Source organism: Phaenicophaeus curvirostris, chromosome 5 (genome assembly GCF_032191515.1).
Source record: "Phaenicophaeus curvirostris isolate KB17595 chromosome 5, BPBGC_Pcur_1.0, whole genome shotgun sequence".
NCBI lineage: Eukaryota > Metazoa > Chordata > Aves > Cuculiformes > Cuculidae > Phaenicophaeus > Phaenicophaeus curvirostris.
In genome coordinates this window covers 28334888-28351321 of record NC_091396.1, presented here as the reverse complement: position 1 = coordinate 28351321, position 16434 = coordinate 28334888, and the positions used below count along the sequence as shown (strand labels likewise).

The following is a 16434-nucleotide window of genomic DNA, read 5'->3' as shown; positions in this document are numbered from 1 at the left end:
CTGTGGTTTTGTGGTTTCAAGTTTGATTTTTGTTACAATTATTTAATTTTTTTTCAAATGGATGCTAGGACTCTGGGAGCCATGCTTTGAGGTATAAGCATGTTTCAGTTGTGTCTTAATGCCAATCTAGGGGATCTACCTACTCATAACTGGTGTGAGCATGACTGAGAAAATGGTGTGTTGAAATCTAGTATCCTAAGTGTTCAGCATCAGCTATCTGTTGGATCTTGTTTTCTTCATCCTACCATTAGCCTAATTTAATTTGAGGAGGGGGAGGAAGGATTGGACTTTCACTGAAGGTAAAGGAAGCAAAAGCCTCTTTGAAAGCTCTTTTAAAATTGTGCAATAACGTAGTATTAAAAATGTGTTTGAAAGCTATTCTCCAGAGTTCAGTGGTTCTGCACAAGTAATAATTTTTTTAAAGTCACTGTAAGAAAGCATTTTCTAGCTAAACTGAATGATGTAAAAGAAAAAGAATAAAATGGCTAGATTGTCATCTATTAGTGTCCTCTCTTTAATTATTGTTGTAACCACATTAACTTTCATTGTTGAAAGCATAAAACAATGCCATACAAAATTATCAAGCTCCCAAGTGCAAGCTTAGTTTGTTCTGGAGACTATGCTGTCTGTGGTGTTATGTAATTGCAGTGTCTCACCATGCAGAAATGAAAGGTGACATTCAAAACAAACATACACAACTCCAATATGAACTACAGTTAATACAGACCAAGCTGACATCCATGTCCCTTCTTGTAGCCAGGATGGAATCTGCTATGACACTTAAAAGTATATGCAGCGATTCACAGAAAGCCGCCATTAGTTAGTGAACTCTACTGAATTGCTGCCTGCTATTCTTAGAAGTGTCCTGTTGCTATGCGCATCGAAGGGAAATTATGTTTTTATTGTTTTATATTTCTCTTCCACATCTGATTTGGCTGACTGCTTTCTGTTCTCTCTCTTTCTCTCTCTCTTTCTCTGCGTATTTTTTGTTGTGTTTTTTTGTTGTTTTGTTTTGGGTTTGGTTTTGTTTGTTTGTTTTAATTAATATATCACAGGTCCTGAGCTGGGTGGTGAGTTCCCTGTGCAGGATATGAAAACCGGTGAAGGAGGTCTTCTTCAAGTCACACTGGAAGGAATTAACCTGAAATTTATGCACAGTCAGGTATGAGGGAAATCCCTGAGAAGACTGTGAGCATGAAGCTTTTTGCAGCATGCCTGTGTATATGTTTCCTCTTCCCAGAGTATCAAAAGGACAAGGGTGATGGGTATAAAAAAGCGTATGTATTTTTACACACAAACACACATGTACATATAAATACAATACAGTGAAATTAAATAGCCTCAGGAAGACTAAAGTCAGCTGAAGAAAACCATCAATACAGGTTTCAGCTTCTTGTTTCTGGCAGTCTGAATTGTCTAAGCACAAAATAAATGGTAGCCAGTATATTAAGGGACAGAAAAAGCCATCAATAGTAATCTTAACTGCCATAACGTATCGAACTGTAAACAGCCTGATGGCAAAAGCAGTCAGCCTTAAAGATACAGGGTCTGAATGGTGCAGGTACAGAGGGCAACCTTCTGCTTCATATTTAATGTCTTGTATAAAATTGAGGAATTACCTGTAGAATTTAGTAATAAAATAAAATGGGAAAGTGGGTCTTGCTGTAATGAAAAATTACTGATTCTTTTTTCCTTCTGAATAGCAGATCTTATGGGCATAGAGGAAACACAACTAGAATTGTCATTTCTTCCTTTCTCTGGATGTTTGTGTTGCTTCTTTTGATCCTTGTTTTTCATTTTGCTTTGTGTTTTTTTGTTTTGCATATGATATTAAATGCATGCTATGCCAGAAAGTAGAATTGGAGAAAGGAGGAGAGGCGGGGAGAGAGAGAGAAAGAGAGAGAGAGAGAGAGAGAAAGAAAGAAAGTGTGTGTGTGTGAGAGGAAGAAAGAAAAGCTTCTGTCAGTCCTTGGTGGAGTGTTTTTTCCTTTCCTCCTGAATAGACTTTTCTCCCCACACAAGCTTTGTTCTTCTTTGAGGATACATCAGTGTAGATCCCACTGGAAGTGCACGTGCATCTCAAACACATATGCTCAGAAACTTTAATACTTCTCCCAAGGTCACAGCAGCACCATGTGCCTCTTTGGGTTTGTATGTGCCAGTACAAGGAGTGGAGAGTTGTAAACCTCCTTCAGTTTTCTTCCTGTCTATTACCAGGGTAGAACCTGGAATACAGCTGACCTGTAGTATTTCAAACCTACGTCATGATGACTTGATTATAGGTTTTAAATTTTAATCGATATGCTGAAATATGAAGAACTGCAAGAGGAACTCATTAGCAGTACAGAATGAATTCTTATAGTTACTGGAAATGGCAGGTCTAAATTAAATGCTGCTCTTGAAGCAAGAATTTGATATCATTATAGAAGGACATAATAAAAATTTGTTCTAAAGTAAGGACACACCATAGGGAATGTTTTGTTTGTGTTTCCTATCTTCTTCTTCTGCCAGATGTCAAAGATGATGTTGAGCTCAAACTGCTCATGTCCTGAACAGTCTATGGAGATGACTCTTATTTAATAAGTGAACACCCAGGCATACATGCATTTGCAATGAGAAATGATATATAAGAAGGTAGGCACATAGTCATCATCATGATTTCTTAAGGCACAAGACAAAGACGCGTTGTGTTGAGCACATAGTGAATACACATGCATCTGTCCAAAAGAAAAGCTTCAAATCCTAGAACGTACCCTTGTCCTTAAATTCAAAGCCTTTCCTTTTTTCTCCCCTCCCTGAAAGACTGGAATGACATTCTGAATGAAACCTTGGGGAAACCTAGTATTGATTGTTGGTATATGACTGTCAGGACTATTATCAGTTGAATTTTGTAACACAGATGCTGAGGCCTGTGCTACCACCGGCACTCCTACAGGACTAGCTTTATCATATCCTTCCTTACAGAGAATAGTGTTCTGATTTGCTGTCCATGATGAAAATTACTGCATGTTTTCTGGAATACAATCTGTGCAGGTCAGACTCAGAAAGTATGACCGGTGTGTACCCAGCCTGAAAGATTATTCCTCCTCTTTGTCACCTTTCCAAGGAGGCTGTAGCCATATCAGTTTCCATCACTTAAGATGGATATTGAAACAAATACAGTTCTGGAAAATACACTTCATTTATTCAATATGTTTAATTCTTGGTCTGTTAGATTTGCATCAGCAGTTGGCAAGGGCATTCAGTACCATTTATTGTACCTAAGGTGTTTCCTTGTTTTCTCTTCTCAAAACAAAGTGTCTAGACAGATGTCGGAAGTCTGCCGTTTGAGGGTCTGTGTAGAATGGACAACTGTAGCAGTTACATGAAGGACTCCTACTTAATTGCACTGTGAAGAAAAATCCTCTCCAGTTTCATAATCTGTAGAGCTAAAGGATGTTTGCACTCTTATTCTAACAATCATCAAAACATCTGCTTTCTTAATAAAAGATCTGCTGTTCTAGAGGAATTGTCCTTTCCAGTTCTCATATAAATTATAGTAATTGCTCCCTAAGGCAGTTGGTTTCAGAATACGTATGAGCATGATTAAAACCAGGATCCTACAGCCAGTTCTCTGTGTTGAAAAAGTTGTTTTCTGTTTCTGCTGAGTTTGGATGGGGTTATTGACCAACAGATGGCTATAGGAACTCACTAGGCACAGCTTTCACTTCATCTTCCTTTCCTTACTCTGTATAGGCATCCTGTTCTTGGTGCTTTTTCCAAGTACTCTTTTCAGTAATGCAGTTTACTAGAAGAAGGGATTACTGTTGCTCTGCTTGGTTGGACATCATACAAGTAATTAATTTAGAACATAGGAAGAGGGGTTTCTACTTTTTTAAAAAAAAGATAAATGGAATCTATGCCTTTGGAACAGGGAGGAATCAAGTGTACCTGTGGCATTGGCAGACTACTCTGAGTTTACATCTAAAAATTATGTTATAATAATTGGTTCAGTAACTGTCCCCATTATGAATTCATCTGTGTCAAAAATAGATAGAAGTTTAATAAAATGCAGCAGGCACATGCCCATCTACAGTAGGATCCACACTGAATGCTCTGTCTTGAAGAACTACGGTTTCCTAGGGTAAGTAACTTATTTCCTTTATGCTTGTTTTCTAATTGAGTAAGAGGAGATCATCCCTGTCCCTTGGACAATATAACAAGAAATTGCCTGTCAACTTATATGTCTTCTGAAAATTGATAACTTACTGTAAATGTGACAAACTCGATAAATTCTCATCTCGCTTATAACTGGAAATGCAGCACTCCTTAACTCATCTCATGAGCACCTGGGGCAGTCAAGTCTTTTAGGCAACTTTGCTGTTAGCGGGTGAAACAACCAATGTTTTGCCTGAGCCTTTCTATTGACTTTCTGAATTTTATCCTTTAGATTACTAGCTAAAACTTTTCACAGAAAATATTACAGAAATACAAAAAACTGCAGTAAAGGAAGTGTTCTATTATTCACTTGTTTACTTGGTAATTATTCCTCAAAAAAAAATTTTTTTTTTACCAACTAAACTGACATAGAACATGGGTGAAAACAAAAAAGATGAGATTAAGTCTCTTCCCTGAGTGCTTGAGTGTAGGCAGAGAGCAGGCTTCAGAGTTTTTGTTTAAATAGGTGGAAGTTCAGGTTTTTTTAATACTGAGCAAAAAATACTCTGGGTCTATTTGTTAGTTCTTTGCTAATAAACATAATATTAAAACCCCTTTGACCTGAAAATCAACCTGACTTCTCTTGGATGTACATTGCATTTAGTGATTGTTGTTGATACAGATAAGCCTGTTTTGTAAAAAAAAACCAACCCACTTTCTGGTGTTGACGCCCTTTGCCTTTCTTGCATAGAATATCATCTATTATTACATGGCTGTTGCTAGTATTGGATTCAAAAGTGTTGCAGAGATTTCCTTTCCCTTCTTTCCAAGACAATGAAGTTTCTCTAGTAACATTTTTTTAAAAAAGGTCCTGAGATCATGATGTCGTAAGTGTAAAGTCACTGGAAGTATCAATCCAGGCTATTGCAATACAGCCTTGCAAAGGTCTCTCTAAGGCGTTGGGCATAGATTTACCCTGAATGTTAGGGCAGTGTTAGTCTCAATGTTTCTTTTGCCTTAAAAAACCAAACATATTAGAATATGGAATTGATTCCTTATAGCGCTTTCTACAGGTTCTTATCTCTGTGTACTGACTGTTTTGGAGATGAGCATATGAGGAGGGACTGTTTTGTGTCTTAAAATAGATTGGATATTGAACAAACTCCTTATGCTCAGAGAATTTTTATTCCTGCAATCTTGGCATCTTGGTTTTAGACTGAAAAATCAAGACATGTAGTTCAACTGTTTTGTCTTTTGAGGTTAACCTATGTAAAATGTTATTTGATTTCTAAGTGACTGCTCAGCTAGCAGCAGCCATATGTGAAATAAGCAAACAACAGAGAAGGGTCCAAACTGTCCCATCCTGCTTAAAGCAGAATACTGGTACTGACTGTTAAAGGAGACAGTTCCATGAGTAAGTGTGCAGATCAGAAACTGTAGTAAAATCGTAAACAGCAAGGCTCTCAGAGAGAAGGAAGATTAGTAGTTACTCATTGGATTCAATTTGATTACTTGGTAGGTTAGGAGGATCAGTGTCAGGGTGGGAAGCATAGTGCCCCTTACCTGCCCTCTGTGCTGGAGGAGGATGCATGGAGGGGCAGAAACTAACTGGGATGAATCAGAGACTACAAATTGTGCCAAATTTGGAAGCCAGCTTTTTTCTTGTCCCCCTCTTCTGTTGCATTTCAGGTTTGTTGGTATTCTTTTTGCAATAACTCATTTGAGTGCCTGGAGGGGTAGCAATGTTCGATATGTCAGAGTTACTAACTCCTTCGTTTCTCTTCCATGCTTTCTCCTCCTGCAAGGAGCGGAAGGTACTTCATCTTCTGCTGTCTTCGCTTCTTAGCACTTTTAAGTTGTTGATTTCTAGCATTGTGGCAAGTTTGTCTTTTGAATATTTATTTCACTCTTTGTTTATATATTAAACTGTAAATGAACTGGTAGTGTGTGCTGTAACACTTCAGGTTGTATTTGCTGTGATGTTGTTTTCTTTAATTTTGGGTTTTATTTTAAAAAAATCAAACCTGACTAATTTTATGTTACTTTTTCTCCTGTTTTTTGTAGGTTTTCATAGAGCTGAATCACATTAAAAAGTGCAATACTGTGCGAGGAGTCTTTGTCCTGGAGGAATTTGGTAATTACATTATTTTGATATTAGGTCTGTACTCACATGGCAGTAACTCAAATTTCCAGTCTTCAGATTCAGAGTTGCACTGCAGTTTCAAAGATGGGAGAGAAATGTAGATTGCACGTGAGAAGTTGCTTAACTGAGATATGGGTGACTTAACATAAAAGTTTACACGTTAATTTTTATCGTAGTAAGATTTGTGGCCTGGATGCTTTTTTTTGACAGAACAAGATGATGTTCTGAGTCTTCTGAAGCAAACAAAACAAGAGTTAAGCTTGGATGTGTGCAGAAGCAGGACTTATAGTTGATCTTTCTCAACACACTATACTTCCATTACAAAGAATTACTGTTAATTGCGAAGTTTCCTGTTTGCTCTATGGGGAATTTCATTTTTGTTGTATGGAGCAGGAGCTGTTTTGTCAGGTTGCACTTTATTTATCCTGTGATTTTTGTTTCAGAGCAAGACTGGTAAAGAGTAGAAAAGTAAAGGTTAAGGAGAATAGAGAATTTGCTATTTTGGTCAGTTATTGCTGTTACATATAAGCTGCATACAGTCTAGTTTGGGTAAAATTCTGGATTACTATTCAGTGTTAGTGTCAGTCATGCTATACTTAACTAGTCCCTTTAAAAAATGAGTGACTTGAGATAGAGCTCTCCAGAAGAGCGATACACATACTTGCCTTGAAATAATCCCCAAATCTATATTGGTTTATTCTGTCAGTCATCTGCGAGACATTTGTCTAGGTATTAGGGGTATGTATAAAACATTTAAAAACAAGGTAAAATTTACAACATTCTTTCCATAGTAGATCAGTATCCATTCTTTGGCCATTGATTGAAGTCTAAACCAGCACCTCCCTTTACCAAGACTCTCATTGTTCTTCGGTGCTGTGAATAGAATGTACTGACGGAGGGATTTTCACTTAGAATATAAAAGACAGTTAATATCAGATTGCTGAAATAACGTCTTTGTCCCTAATACTGTGTTAACTCCTTTCAGTGATATAAAATTATAAGGTATTCAAATGATGAGGTCATTCTGACTATTGTAGTTTGCTTATTGTTTCCCATAAATTAATCTCCCAGAAGTTTGAGATTTGAATTTGTGAACAATTTTTGGCTTTTTCTGAAAATGTTGTCCATGGTTCAGGTGATCAGACTAGTGTATTTAAACCATGAAAAATTTATAATAGTTTAGATGTTCAGGAGTTGTCTACACTTACGATTGTGCATTCCTTCTGTACCACGTTTTCACCCTGGCAGGCATGATACATTTTACTGCTTACAGATTAGTAAAAGATTGTTGATGAGTTTTACAAATATGAGAGTTCAGGAGCCATAAAACTAGCTTAAAGAATGGCTTCAACAATCTTTAACTTAAAAAAACCGACTAGGATCAGAAATAAATTTTGGATCATTTTTTGAGAGGTTTTGACCTAAAGTATTTCTTTTAATAGTTTGTTTATATTGTGCAAGAAGAAAGACAGTGTTTGACCTAAGTATGTGCAGTCAACTTCTATTGGTGATGCTATAGTACAGTGTTTAGCCCCTAAATAACAACTGTAATAACTGTAGAGAAAAATAACTGCTTTTTTTTTTTACAGAAAATTTTGTAATCAAGGGCCTGTTGCAAAAGCTAGAATTGTGATATGGAACATATGAAAGAGTAATTTTAAGAAGGGATTAAACATAAACTGGGAGTTGGACACTACAAGATAAAACTGAGAAATTAAACTAATTAAATTAAAAATACCCTCCTCCCAAAATAAAAGTCACAGACAAGAACCACTTTAAATGTACCAACTGAGATTTACAGCTTGCCCATCCAGCAAATGAAGAGAAAGAAGAAGGGAAGAAAAGTGTTGCAAGGGAGCAAAGCTTTCTTCTTGTGCAGAGATGACAGACTGCCTCAGGGCTGCTTTTTTAACTGTTATGAGAAGATATGCCACCCTGTCCTATTCAAGAGAAATTAGCATGTTAATTTGTTACTAACAGCATTCACAAAAAAACTTTTGTGGACTTCTTAAGAATTAAGTTATTTAGCTGTATTAAATATTGTGAACATTGCAGTCAGATTCATTATAGTAAAATTCTACTGAAGTACTTTTTCCTCTTAGAAAGGTAGAGAGTGGTGAGCATAAATACTCCAGTCTGTTGGGCAGTACTTAAAGGCAAGATTTGTTTGTTTGATTTTGCCAAGTGTGAGTGCTCCAAATTTAGTGATAAATTTTTAGTGATAAATTTCGCAGCAGGAAATTTAAGGTCTGTTTGTGTTAACACTGGGTTTAGATGGCAGCATGAAAGTTGGAATTGCGATTTCAGAGCAGGATCCAAGGAGAAGTTCAGGAATTGTTGCCCACAAATGGAAGTGGAAATTTAAGTAAGTGAGGAAATGTAAGGCTCTTCCCTCTGGAATTTGAGTTACTGCTGTGTACTTGTGCTTTACTTTCTTGTGGCCCCTTCACCGCCGCTGCTATGAAAACCTTCATTCTCCAGCAGGTAAAGTGATGTCCCCTAAATTCATTCTATGCTAGCACCATATTTTCATTCACAGGACCAAAAGTTGCAGGATGATGCTTAATTTATTCCACTTAGTTGGAGGTCTAGTTCAACAGCATCAGAAATATCTTATAATGTTAGAAGAAAAGTGCTTTTGCTAATCTCTTAACTTGAGGCTTGGATCTTTTCATCTTTTTCCTCCTCTTCCTCCTACTCCTCCTCTTCCTCCTCCTCCTCCTCGCAGCAGTAGTGCTTTCACTTCTCTGAGTGTAAATCCAAACCGAATCTTTTTACTCTTTCTGACTCAGACCTCTCAAGTGAATTTTCCCCACTGGAAGGATTGTGAAGGAGTACTTTACTTAAAGACAAGGCAATTTACTGACTATGAAGTAGGGAGACAGTACCTTGCCTAGGTGCTCTCCTGTTTCCTCTCTTCCTGTTCTCAATTATGATACAGGACTTCACAGTTTCCCTTCTCTCCTTCCCTCACGACATAAGGTCCTCACAGCTTTCCCTTCCTGCATAGGAACAGTTTTATATTTTCCAGTGGGCAGTGAGACTTACACAGGTGTAAAAATCCTACCCTATTTGGCTGTGCACCAGCCTCACTCCCACCTTTATCCCCTGGTGACATGGAGTTAATTTGGAACATCTGGTGCCAACGGGTAAGGTAGCTTGGACGTGCACCTACTTATCTCCCCAACTCTAGTCACTGGTATTGGTGGGGCAGTGCAGCCTGGGTGTGCACTTCCTGTGTTTCTCAGTCCTTAATGTAACTGCCAACTCCAAGAAAAAGGAAATTAACAAGTTAAACAAAAATAAATTACATTGCTTTTTACATTCATATTCTGTACTTTTCACCGGATTTTTTTCAAGAATGACAGTACCACAACAGAGGAGAAATAGTTGGCACTAGTTCATATTTAGAGTGCTTTCTCAAACCCAGTCTGCACTGCCTACTTTTGGTGCTTAGAGTGTGGTCTGTCTTCTCCTCCAGCATTTAGCCATGTCATATCATAGTTGAAAAGATGACATCTGTGTGGAGAGGTTTTGGTGTGGACTTTTCCTAGTTAGTCATACTGAACTGATCTGCCTCTGTTTCTTTTCTTGTCAGTAGTACTAATGTGTAATAAAGCATTTGCCCTTCCTCTCTGAATCTGGTATGTTTAGGGTTTGCGTGATTTCTGTATTGCTGCTTCTAAGTTTTTTGTTGTGACACAGAAATTCCATGGCAAATTTCAGCTGTTCTGGAAGGGAAGTATTCAGAGGTGGTATTGTTATTCCACTGAACTTAACATTTTAAATTTGCCATTTGTATGTTCTTTGTGTGGTCTTTGTTCTCTCCTGCTGATTTTCCATGGTATCTGTTCACAACAGTATTTGTAGAACAAGTGTGGGTCAAAGGCACAAATCAGATGCAGTGCACACTAATGGGATGGTTACAGCATGCTTTTTTATGTATTCCACAATGAGAACAAAAGGCAATTTTTCTTTAGCTATATTATGCTGATTTCCTTCCTGTTAGTTTGAGGCGGTGCAAGGGAGCAAGGTGAAATTTTCTGGTTAATAGGTTTTTTTTTTTCAGCAGTGGCCTAATCCTCTTTATATATAAATCTTCTAGAAATCAACAAGCTTGTAATTTTAAGAATATGTGTAACTGAAATCAGTGTTTTATTTTAAGGCAACTTGTTCAAAGGCAATGAACGTTTTCAGTGAGTATGTCAAGTAAATACCATCACACACATCCTAGACAGGAGAAATAATGTCTGAAAAAACTCTTTTAGGTAGAATGGGGAAACAGTCTTCCAGTTTAGAAAATTTTCTCCCTCAGCTCCTTTTTTTTTTCCTGGATTTCACTAACTTAGTACAGTGTGTCCACCTGTTCTTTTGAGATCTGTTTTTTAGCAGAGAAGGATGCAGACATCTAAGGGATAAAATCTTTGCGAATCGCATACTGACAAATTCCTATGGAATTGTTGGTTCATGTTTTATTGTAGTTGACATTAGACATATTTGTCTATAAGCATATTTGTCATTAAGCGTATTTTGTCATTAATGTTGCTGTCGAGCAGGAATGAATAGGATGAGAAAAAATAGAGTCTCTGAGAACTATCTAATATCTACTGTGGTTTTCCAAACAGAGGTGTTGAAATATATTTGCCAAGCTGTATAATTTATTATGAAGTTACCAGTATCTTCAAGGACATATGTAGTGCAAATTAAGAGAAGGAAGAGTATCTAGAAGTGAGGGATATTGAGGTGCCCTGTACCTGCACCTGCTGTCTGTGTGCATCCCTTCCCTTTTGTACTATTTCTTTCCGCTTTTCCTCTCGTTTTTTGAACTTTTTGTTTTGTCTCTTGCCCGTCCGGTTTTAGTTCCTGAAACTAAAGAAGTGGTGAGCCACAAGTACAAGACGCCAATGGTGAGTCAACTGTGATCCCTTGTGGTAGTTCTTTAGAGGATATGTCTTTACATTTTCACGTGGCAAAAAGAATTACATTGAGGTTGCAGGATTTGCAATGCTAATATTGCAATGGAACACCAGCTGCTATTTTATGATAGTTTTGCTTAAGGCAAGACAACAAAACTTAGGGATTGTTCCTATAAAACAGGAGGAACTTGCCAGTAATATAGAAAGCATATTCTTATTTGCTAAGATAGATAAAGATGCAAAGTAGCTGTTTTGTCATGAACTTTAGCATCTTAAGACCTAATGGAACTGTTAAGATAGTGTAGAACACCATCCTAAATCCACAGGACAGATGGAAAGGGAGTCTAGTTCCTGGGCATAAAATGATTGCTAACTAAGTTTATGAAACAATCCTATTTCCTTATGGAAGTGAGCAATAAGATGCAAGACAACAGTGTAAGTATTGATTCCTGCCACATCATAGAATCACTGAATCATAGAATAACCAGGTTGGAAGAGACCCACCGGATCATCGAGTCCAACCATTCCTATCAAACACTAAACCATGCCCCTTAGCACCTCGTCCACCCGTGCCTTAAACACCTCCAGGGAAGGTGACTCAACCACCTCCCTGGGCAGCCTGTTCCAGTGCCCAACGACCCTTTCTGTGAAGAATTTTTTCCTAATGTCCAGCCTAAATCTCCCCTGGCGGAGCTTGAGGCCATTCCCTCTTGTCCTGTCCCCTGTCACTTGGGAGAAGAGGCCATCACCCTCCTCTTTACAACCGCCTTTCAGGTAGTTATAGACAGCAATGAGGTCTCCCCTCAGCCTCCTCTTCTCCAGGCTAAACAACCCCAGCTCTCTCAGCCACTCCTCATAAGACCTGTTCTCCAGCCCCCTCACCAGCTTTGTTGCTCTTCTCTGGACTCGCTCCAGAGCCTCAACATCCTTCTTGTGGTGAGGGGCCCAGAACTGAACACAGCACTCGAGGAGCGGTCTCACCAGTGCTGAGTCCAGAGGGAGAATAACCTCCCTGGACCTGCTGGTCACACCATTTCTGATCCAAGCCAAGATGCCATTGGCCTTCTTGGCCACCTGGGCACACTGCTGGCTCATATTCAGTCGGCTGTCCACCAACAGCCCCAGGTCCCTCTCCTCCAGGCAGCTTTCTAGACAGACTTCTCCTAGTTGTAGCACTGCATAGGGTTGTTGTGCCCCAAGTGCAGGACCCGGCATTTGGCCTTGTTAAACCTCATCCCATTGGACTCTGCCCAGTGGTCCAGCCTGTTCAGATCCCTTTGCAGAGCCTCCCTACCCTCCAGCAGATCTACACTTCCACCCAGCTTAGTGTCATCCACAAACTTGCTAAGGGTGCACTCGATGCCTTCATCCAGATCATTGATGAAGACATTGAACAGGGCTGGACCCAGCACCGAGCCCTGGGGAACCCCACTTGTCACTGGCCTCCAGCTGGATTTCACACCATTTACCACCACTCTCTGGGCCCGGCCCTCCAACCAGTTTTCCACCCAGGAGAGTGTGCACCTGTCCAGGCCAGAGGCTGACAGTTTCTGAAGCAGAATGCTGTGAGAAACTGTGTCAAAGGCTTTACTGAAGTCCAGGAAGACCACATCCACAGCCTTTCCCTCATCCAGCAGCCGAGTCACTTTGTCATAGAAGGCGATCAGGTTAGTTTGGCAAGACCTGCCTTTTGTGAACCCGTGTTGTCTGGGCCTGATCACCCAGTTCTCTTGCATGTGCTTCATGATAGCACTCAAGATCACCTGTTCCATGACTTTCCCTAGGTGAGTTATTGCTGTGGTTTGGTGTTCATAACATTTTTTGAATGCCAGCAGCTGATAATGGTATTTAGCACTTTTACACATAATAGTCCAATGGTCAGGCTTATATATGCTTCTGAGGAAGAAGTAGAAGCCAATGATTATCATCAAAACTGAAATTTCTTTAGTTTTTTAAAGTCTGAAGTGTGGTGTGTACATTTACTGCTTGCATGGAAACTGATAGTCCTTCAAATGGACAGAGAGGAAAATTACGTGAAGAAGCTAGAAATGGTTTTAAACAAATGCTTAGAATACATGTAGTTCAAGAAGCAGATAGCTGTATCTTTTGTAAGAAAAGCCAGTTTAATGAAAATTAATTATATTTTATGTAAGTGTTTTTAGTTCATGCTATAACACAACAAAACACATTGTTATGCTTATTACCTTTACAAAGATTATAAATGTCAATACACAGGACAAGAATTTTTAAGATCACCAGAATAGCCAGTATCAGAATGACGATATAAATTAAGTCTAAGTCTTACCTTCACTGAGTTGTGCTGCCAGTCACGTGCTAAAAGAGGATTTTCTATTAAATAATAGCACATTTAATCAATTAAAAGCAGTAATTGTAAATCTTGATAATGCTATGTGAAACCCTGTGCTTTAAGGTAGTGACAGAATTGCTTGATATTACTCATATGAAACATGCAATGTTGAATTGTGGCTTTTTAAAATTAAAAAAAAAATAGGAAAAAAAGAAACTTATATTATCCGTGGATTCACTGGTGTTGGTTAAAAATTACAAGCATTACCAGTCCTTGTACTTTTGAGCATATAAAGATAGTTGTTAATATGAAAGAATGCCACCATCTCATGAGTCAAGGTAAGGTATTGGATTATTTAGTTTTATTTAGTATTTAGATTATTGGATATTTAGTTTTCACCGTTTTGTTAGCTCTTTCAGCTCGTCCCAGAAGATTGCTTGTAACTTCACGCAACAGACCAAAAGCAAATATGTAGGATGTTTTTCTAAAGCTAGCTGGCTACCTTCTAGCTTAGCATACTGTTCTTAAAATTAGTTTCGTGATAGAATAATTCTAGTAAGGTTTTTATCCCAAAGGAGGTTTTTTGTTTGTTTTGACTTTTCTTCTTTATCCATTTCAATTATGATGTAGTACGGGATGCTTTTTCCTGATTTTGTCTGTAGCCAGAGCAATTGTCCCATGAAGTAAGACATACATACAAAATGTGCAGCGGATTTTGTAAAACACTGCATTACCTGAATTTCATTACCTTAAATTCTTGTAGGCTCATGAGATCTGCTACTCCGTGCTGTGTCTCTTCTCTTATGTGGCTGCTATTCGTGGAAAAGAGGCAGAAAACAAAAGCAAACCACCTCGACCTGTTTCCAGTTGATCATGATATTGGGAATACCTACCCTTTGGCATGATGATCTGCAGTACTCCCATTTTTACTGCAGTTACCAGAGCTCACTTCAGTGTCTTCTATGAGAACTTGATTATTCATGTATGACCCTGCAGGTCTTTGCCTATAGGAAAACCAAGGACTTCACTGCTCAGTTTCCTTCTGATTTTGTCTTTAATGGAGTTTTTATATAAGCTGTTAATCAGACAGTTTTGAGAATCAGCATCCAGCTGTGACTGACCTACTTTGGCCATTCCTTTGGAATTCTGTTTTTCTTAAGATGACTAGCGGCTTCAATTCAGTTGTTTTTTGTTTGTAGTGGTACTTTTTACAGATGTATCACTTTACAACTGCAGGCTTCTACTCTCAGATTCTCTTGTATGTGCACAGTGGAAGCGGTCTGGTCCTGCATGTTGTTTAAATGTAGTGGTTTTATTGTTTTCCTTCTGTGTTGTTCATTCTTACCCACCAACATGGAATTCTTATTGCGTAGTTCTTCAGACTTTTGGTAGAGATGTGCTATTTAGCTACCACAGTCTTAAAATATCATGTGACAATTGAAGTTTGGCTATTACACTGGTCCTTCTGTGGAGATGACTGCTTCTCAAATGGGAAAAGAAGTGGAGGAAGAACCTTTGAAAGCAGTATGTTGTGAAAAACCCTGATACCTCATGGATTGTGTGGATTTTCAAATGGGAGTTCAGATAATATTTATAGATATCCCAGCAGTAAACAGATGCCTATAAGCACTACCTAAAGCAGTTAATCACAGGGATTAGAAAATGAATAAGGAAATGTAAAACTTTAAAACATTATTGGCAGAAGCACATGGCAGACCCATGTCTTTTGGGTTTCTAACTATAGCTACACAAGATATTTCAGTAGCAATCTGTAGAACATGTTCAGAAGCCCAATGGTTATGCTGTCTGCAATTTTTTTAAGCTGTTGCATTCTTCCAGTCTGTACATGTATATCAAGGAATCTTGCAAGTACTGTGTTAATGTATAATGAAACTCCTGCAGATAAAACTATTCATCACATTCCTTATTTTAAGTAGGCTGAATGTGAATGTTTTTTGCATCCTGATTTTGTTCTTGAACTGTACTGCACTTGTCTGGAAAACTCTTTGGATGCTGGAAGGAGAAACTGTTTAGAGAAAATAATGTTACATGTAAAATACCTGGAAAAAAATGCTCTGATGCAAACTGATGTATGTTTTGAAATGGAATTCTGAGGAAATGCACCCAGGAGTAACTCTGTTTTGGCTTGGTCAGGGTGCCCACCAATGGAATTTGAATGGAATACATCAGTAATGGGTGAGGAAATGATGTAAATAGTATAGTACCCCATCTATTTATAGAAACTGTACAGCTGTCTGAATGTGAAAATAAAATGTCATTCAACCAGCAAGTGGTTTTTATCCTCCTGTGCTTTTCTATTGGTGCAACTTATTCTGAGATTAATGTGATGTATGTGCTACAATGCACCATAAACAAAAGACATCATACACATATATGAAATAGTGAAAAAGAGAAGACTATAAATGGAAAACCAGATTTCTTTCCACATAAGCAGTTGAAACTTATTTTTATTTTTTTCTTCTATCATAACATCAATGTAATTTGTCTTTAAAGAAACAACAATTTGTAAAATGTGAATAAAGAAAACAGGAACATCTGAAATACTGAATTTTTTTTGCACACATACAAACAGAAGCAAAAAGTAAAAGATTTTTCATCCTTTCCTAATATAAAGGCAAAACTGAAATTGGCGTACTCTGAAATTGCCTATTCTTTATTTAATGTACTTTCTTTCTTTTGTCTTCTGAAACTGTGAATTTTCTTATAGTAATATCTAAGTTTTTAATAACTGGAGTATTCTTGATACTCTTGTATTACAAGTACAGTTAAGACTGAAGTCACTTTAGTCTACAGTAGATGTTCCCTTCACTGCAATACTTGATCCCACTTAAGTAGCTTATTAATTTTTAAATTGTAAATGTTGTATTAGTAGACTTATTAGCATATTCAAACCAGTTAAATTAGAAATA

The 16434-nt window shown here is 38.0% G+C and overlaps 1 protein-coding gene across 36 annotated transcripts in view; it reads left to right on the top strand.

The window, feature by feature from the left end:
- MADD (MAP kinase activating death domain) overlaps window positions 1-15790 on the top strand; it is an 83678-nt gene extending 67888 nt beyond the window's left edge. For 25 of the 36 annotated variants that reach the window (XM_069858021.1, XM_069858017.1, XM_069858014.1 and 22 more), the window contains 4 exons: window positions 1056-1162; window positions 6202-6271; window positions 11141-11187; window positions 14268-15790. In XM_069858021.1, the coding sequence (XP_069714122.1) occupies window positions 1056-1162; window positions 6202-6271; window positions 11141-11187; window positions 14268-14375 (332 nt within the window). In that variant the 3' untranslated portion in view covers window positions 14376-15790. The remainder of the gene's footprint in view (window positions 1-1055; window positions 1163-6201; window positions 6272-11140; window positions 11188-14267) is intronic. The other 11 variants (XM_069858030.1, XM_069858028.1, XM_069858026.1 and 8 more) reach the window with 1 other exon arrangement.
- Window positions 15791-16434: the final 644 nt, after the last annotated feature.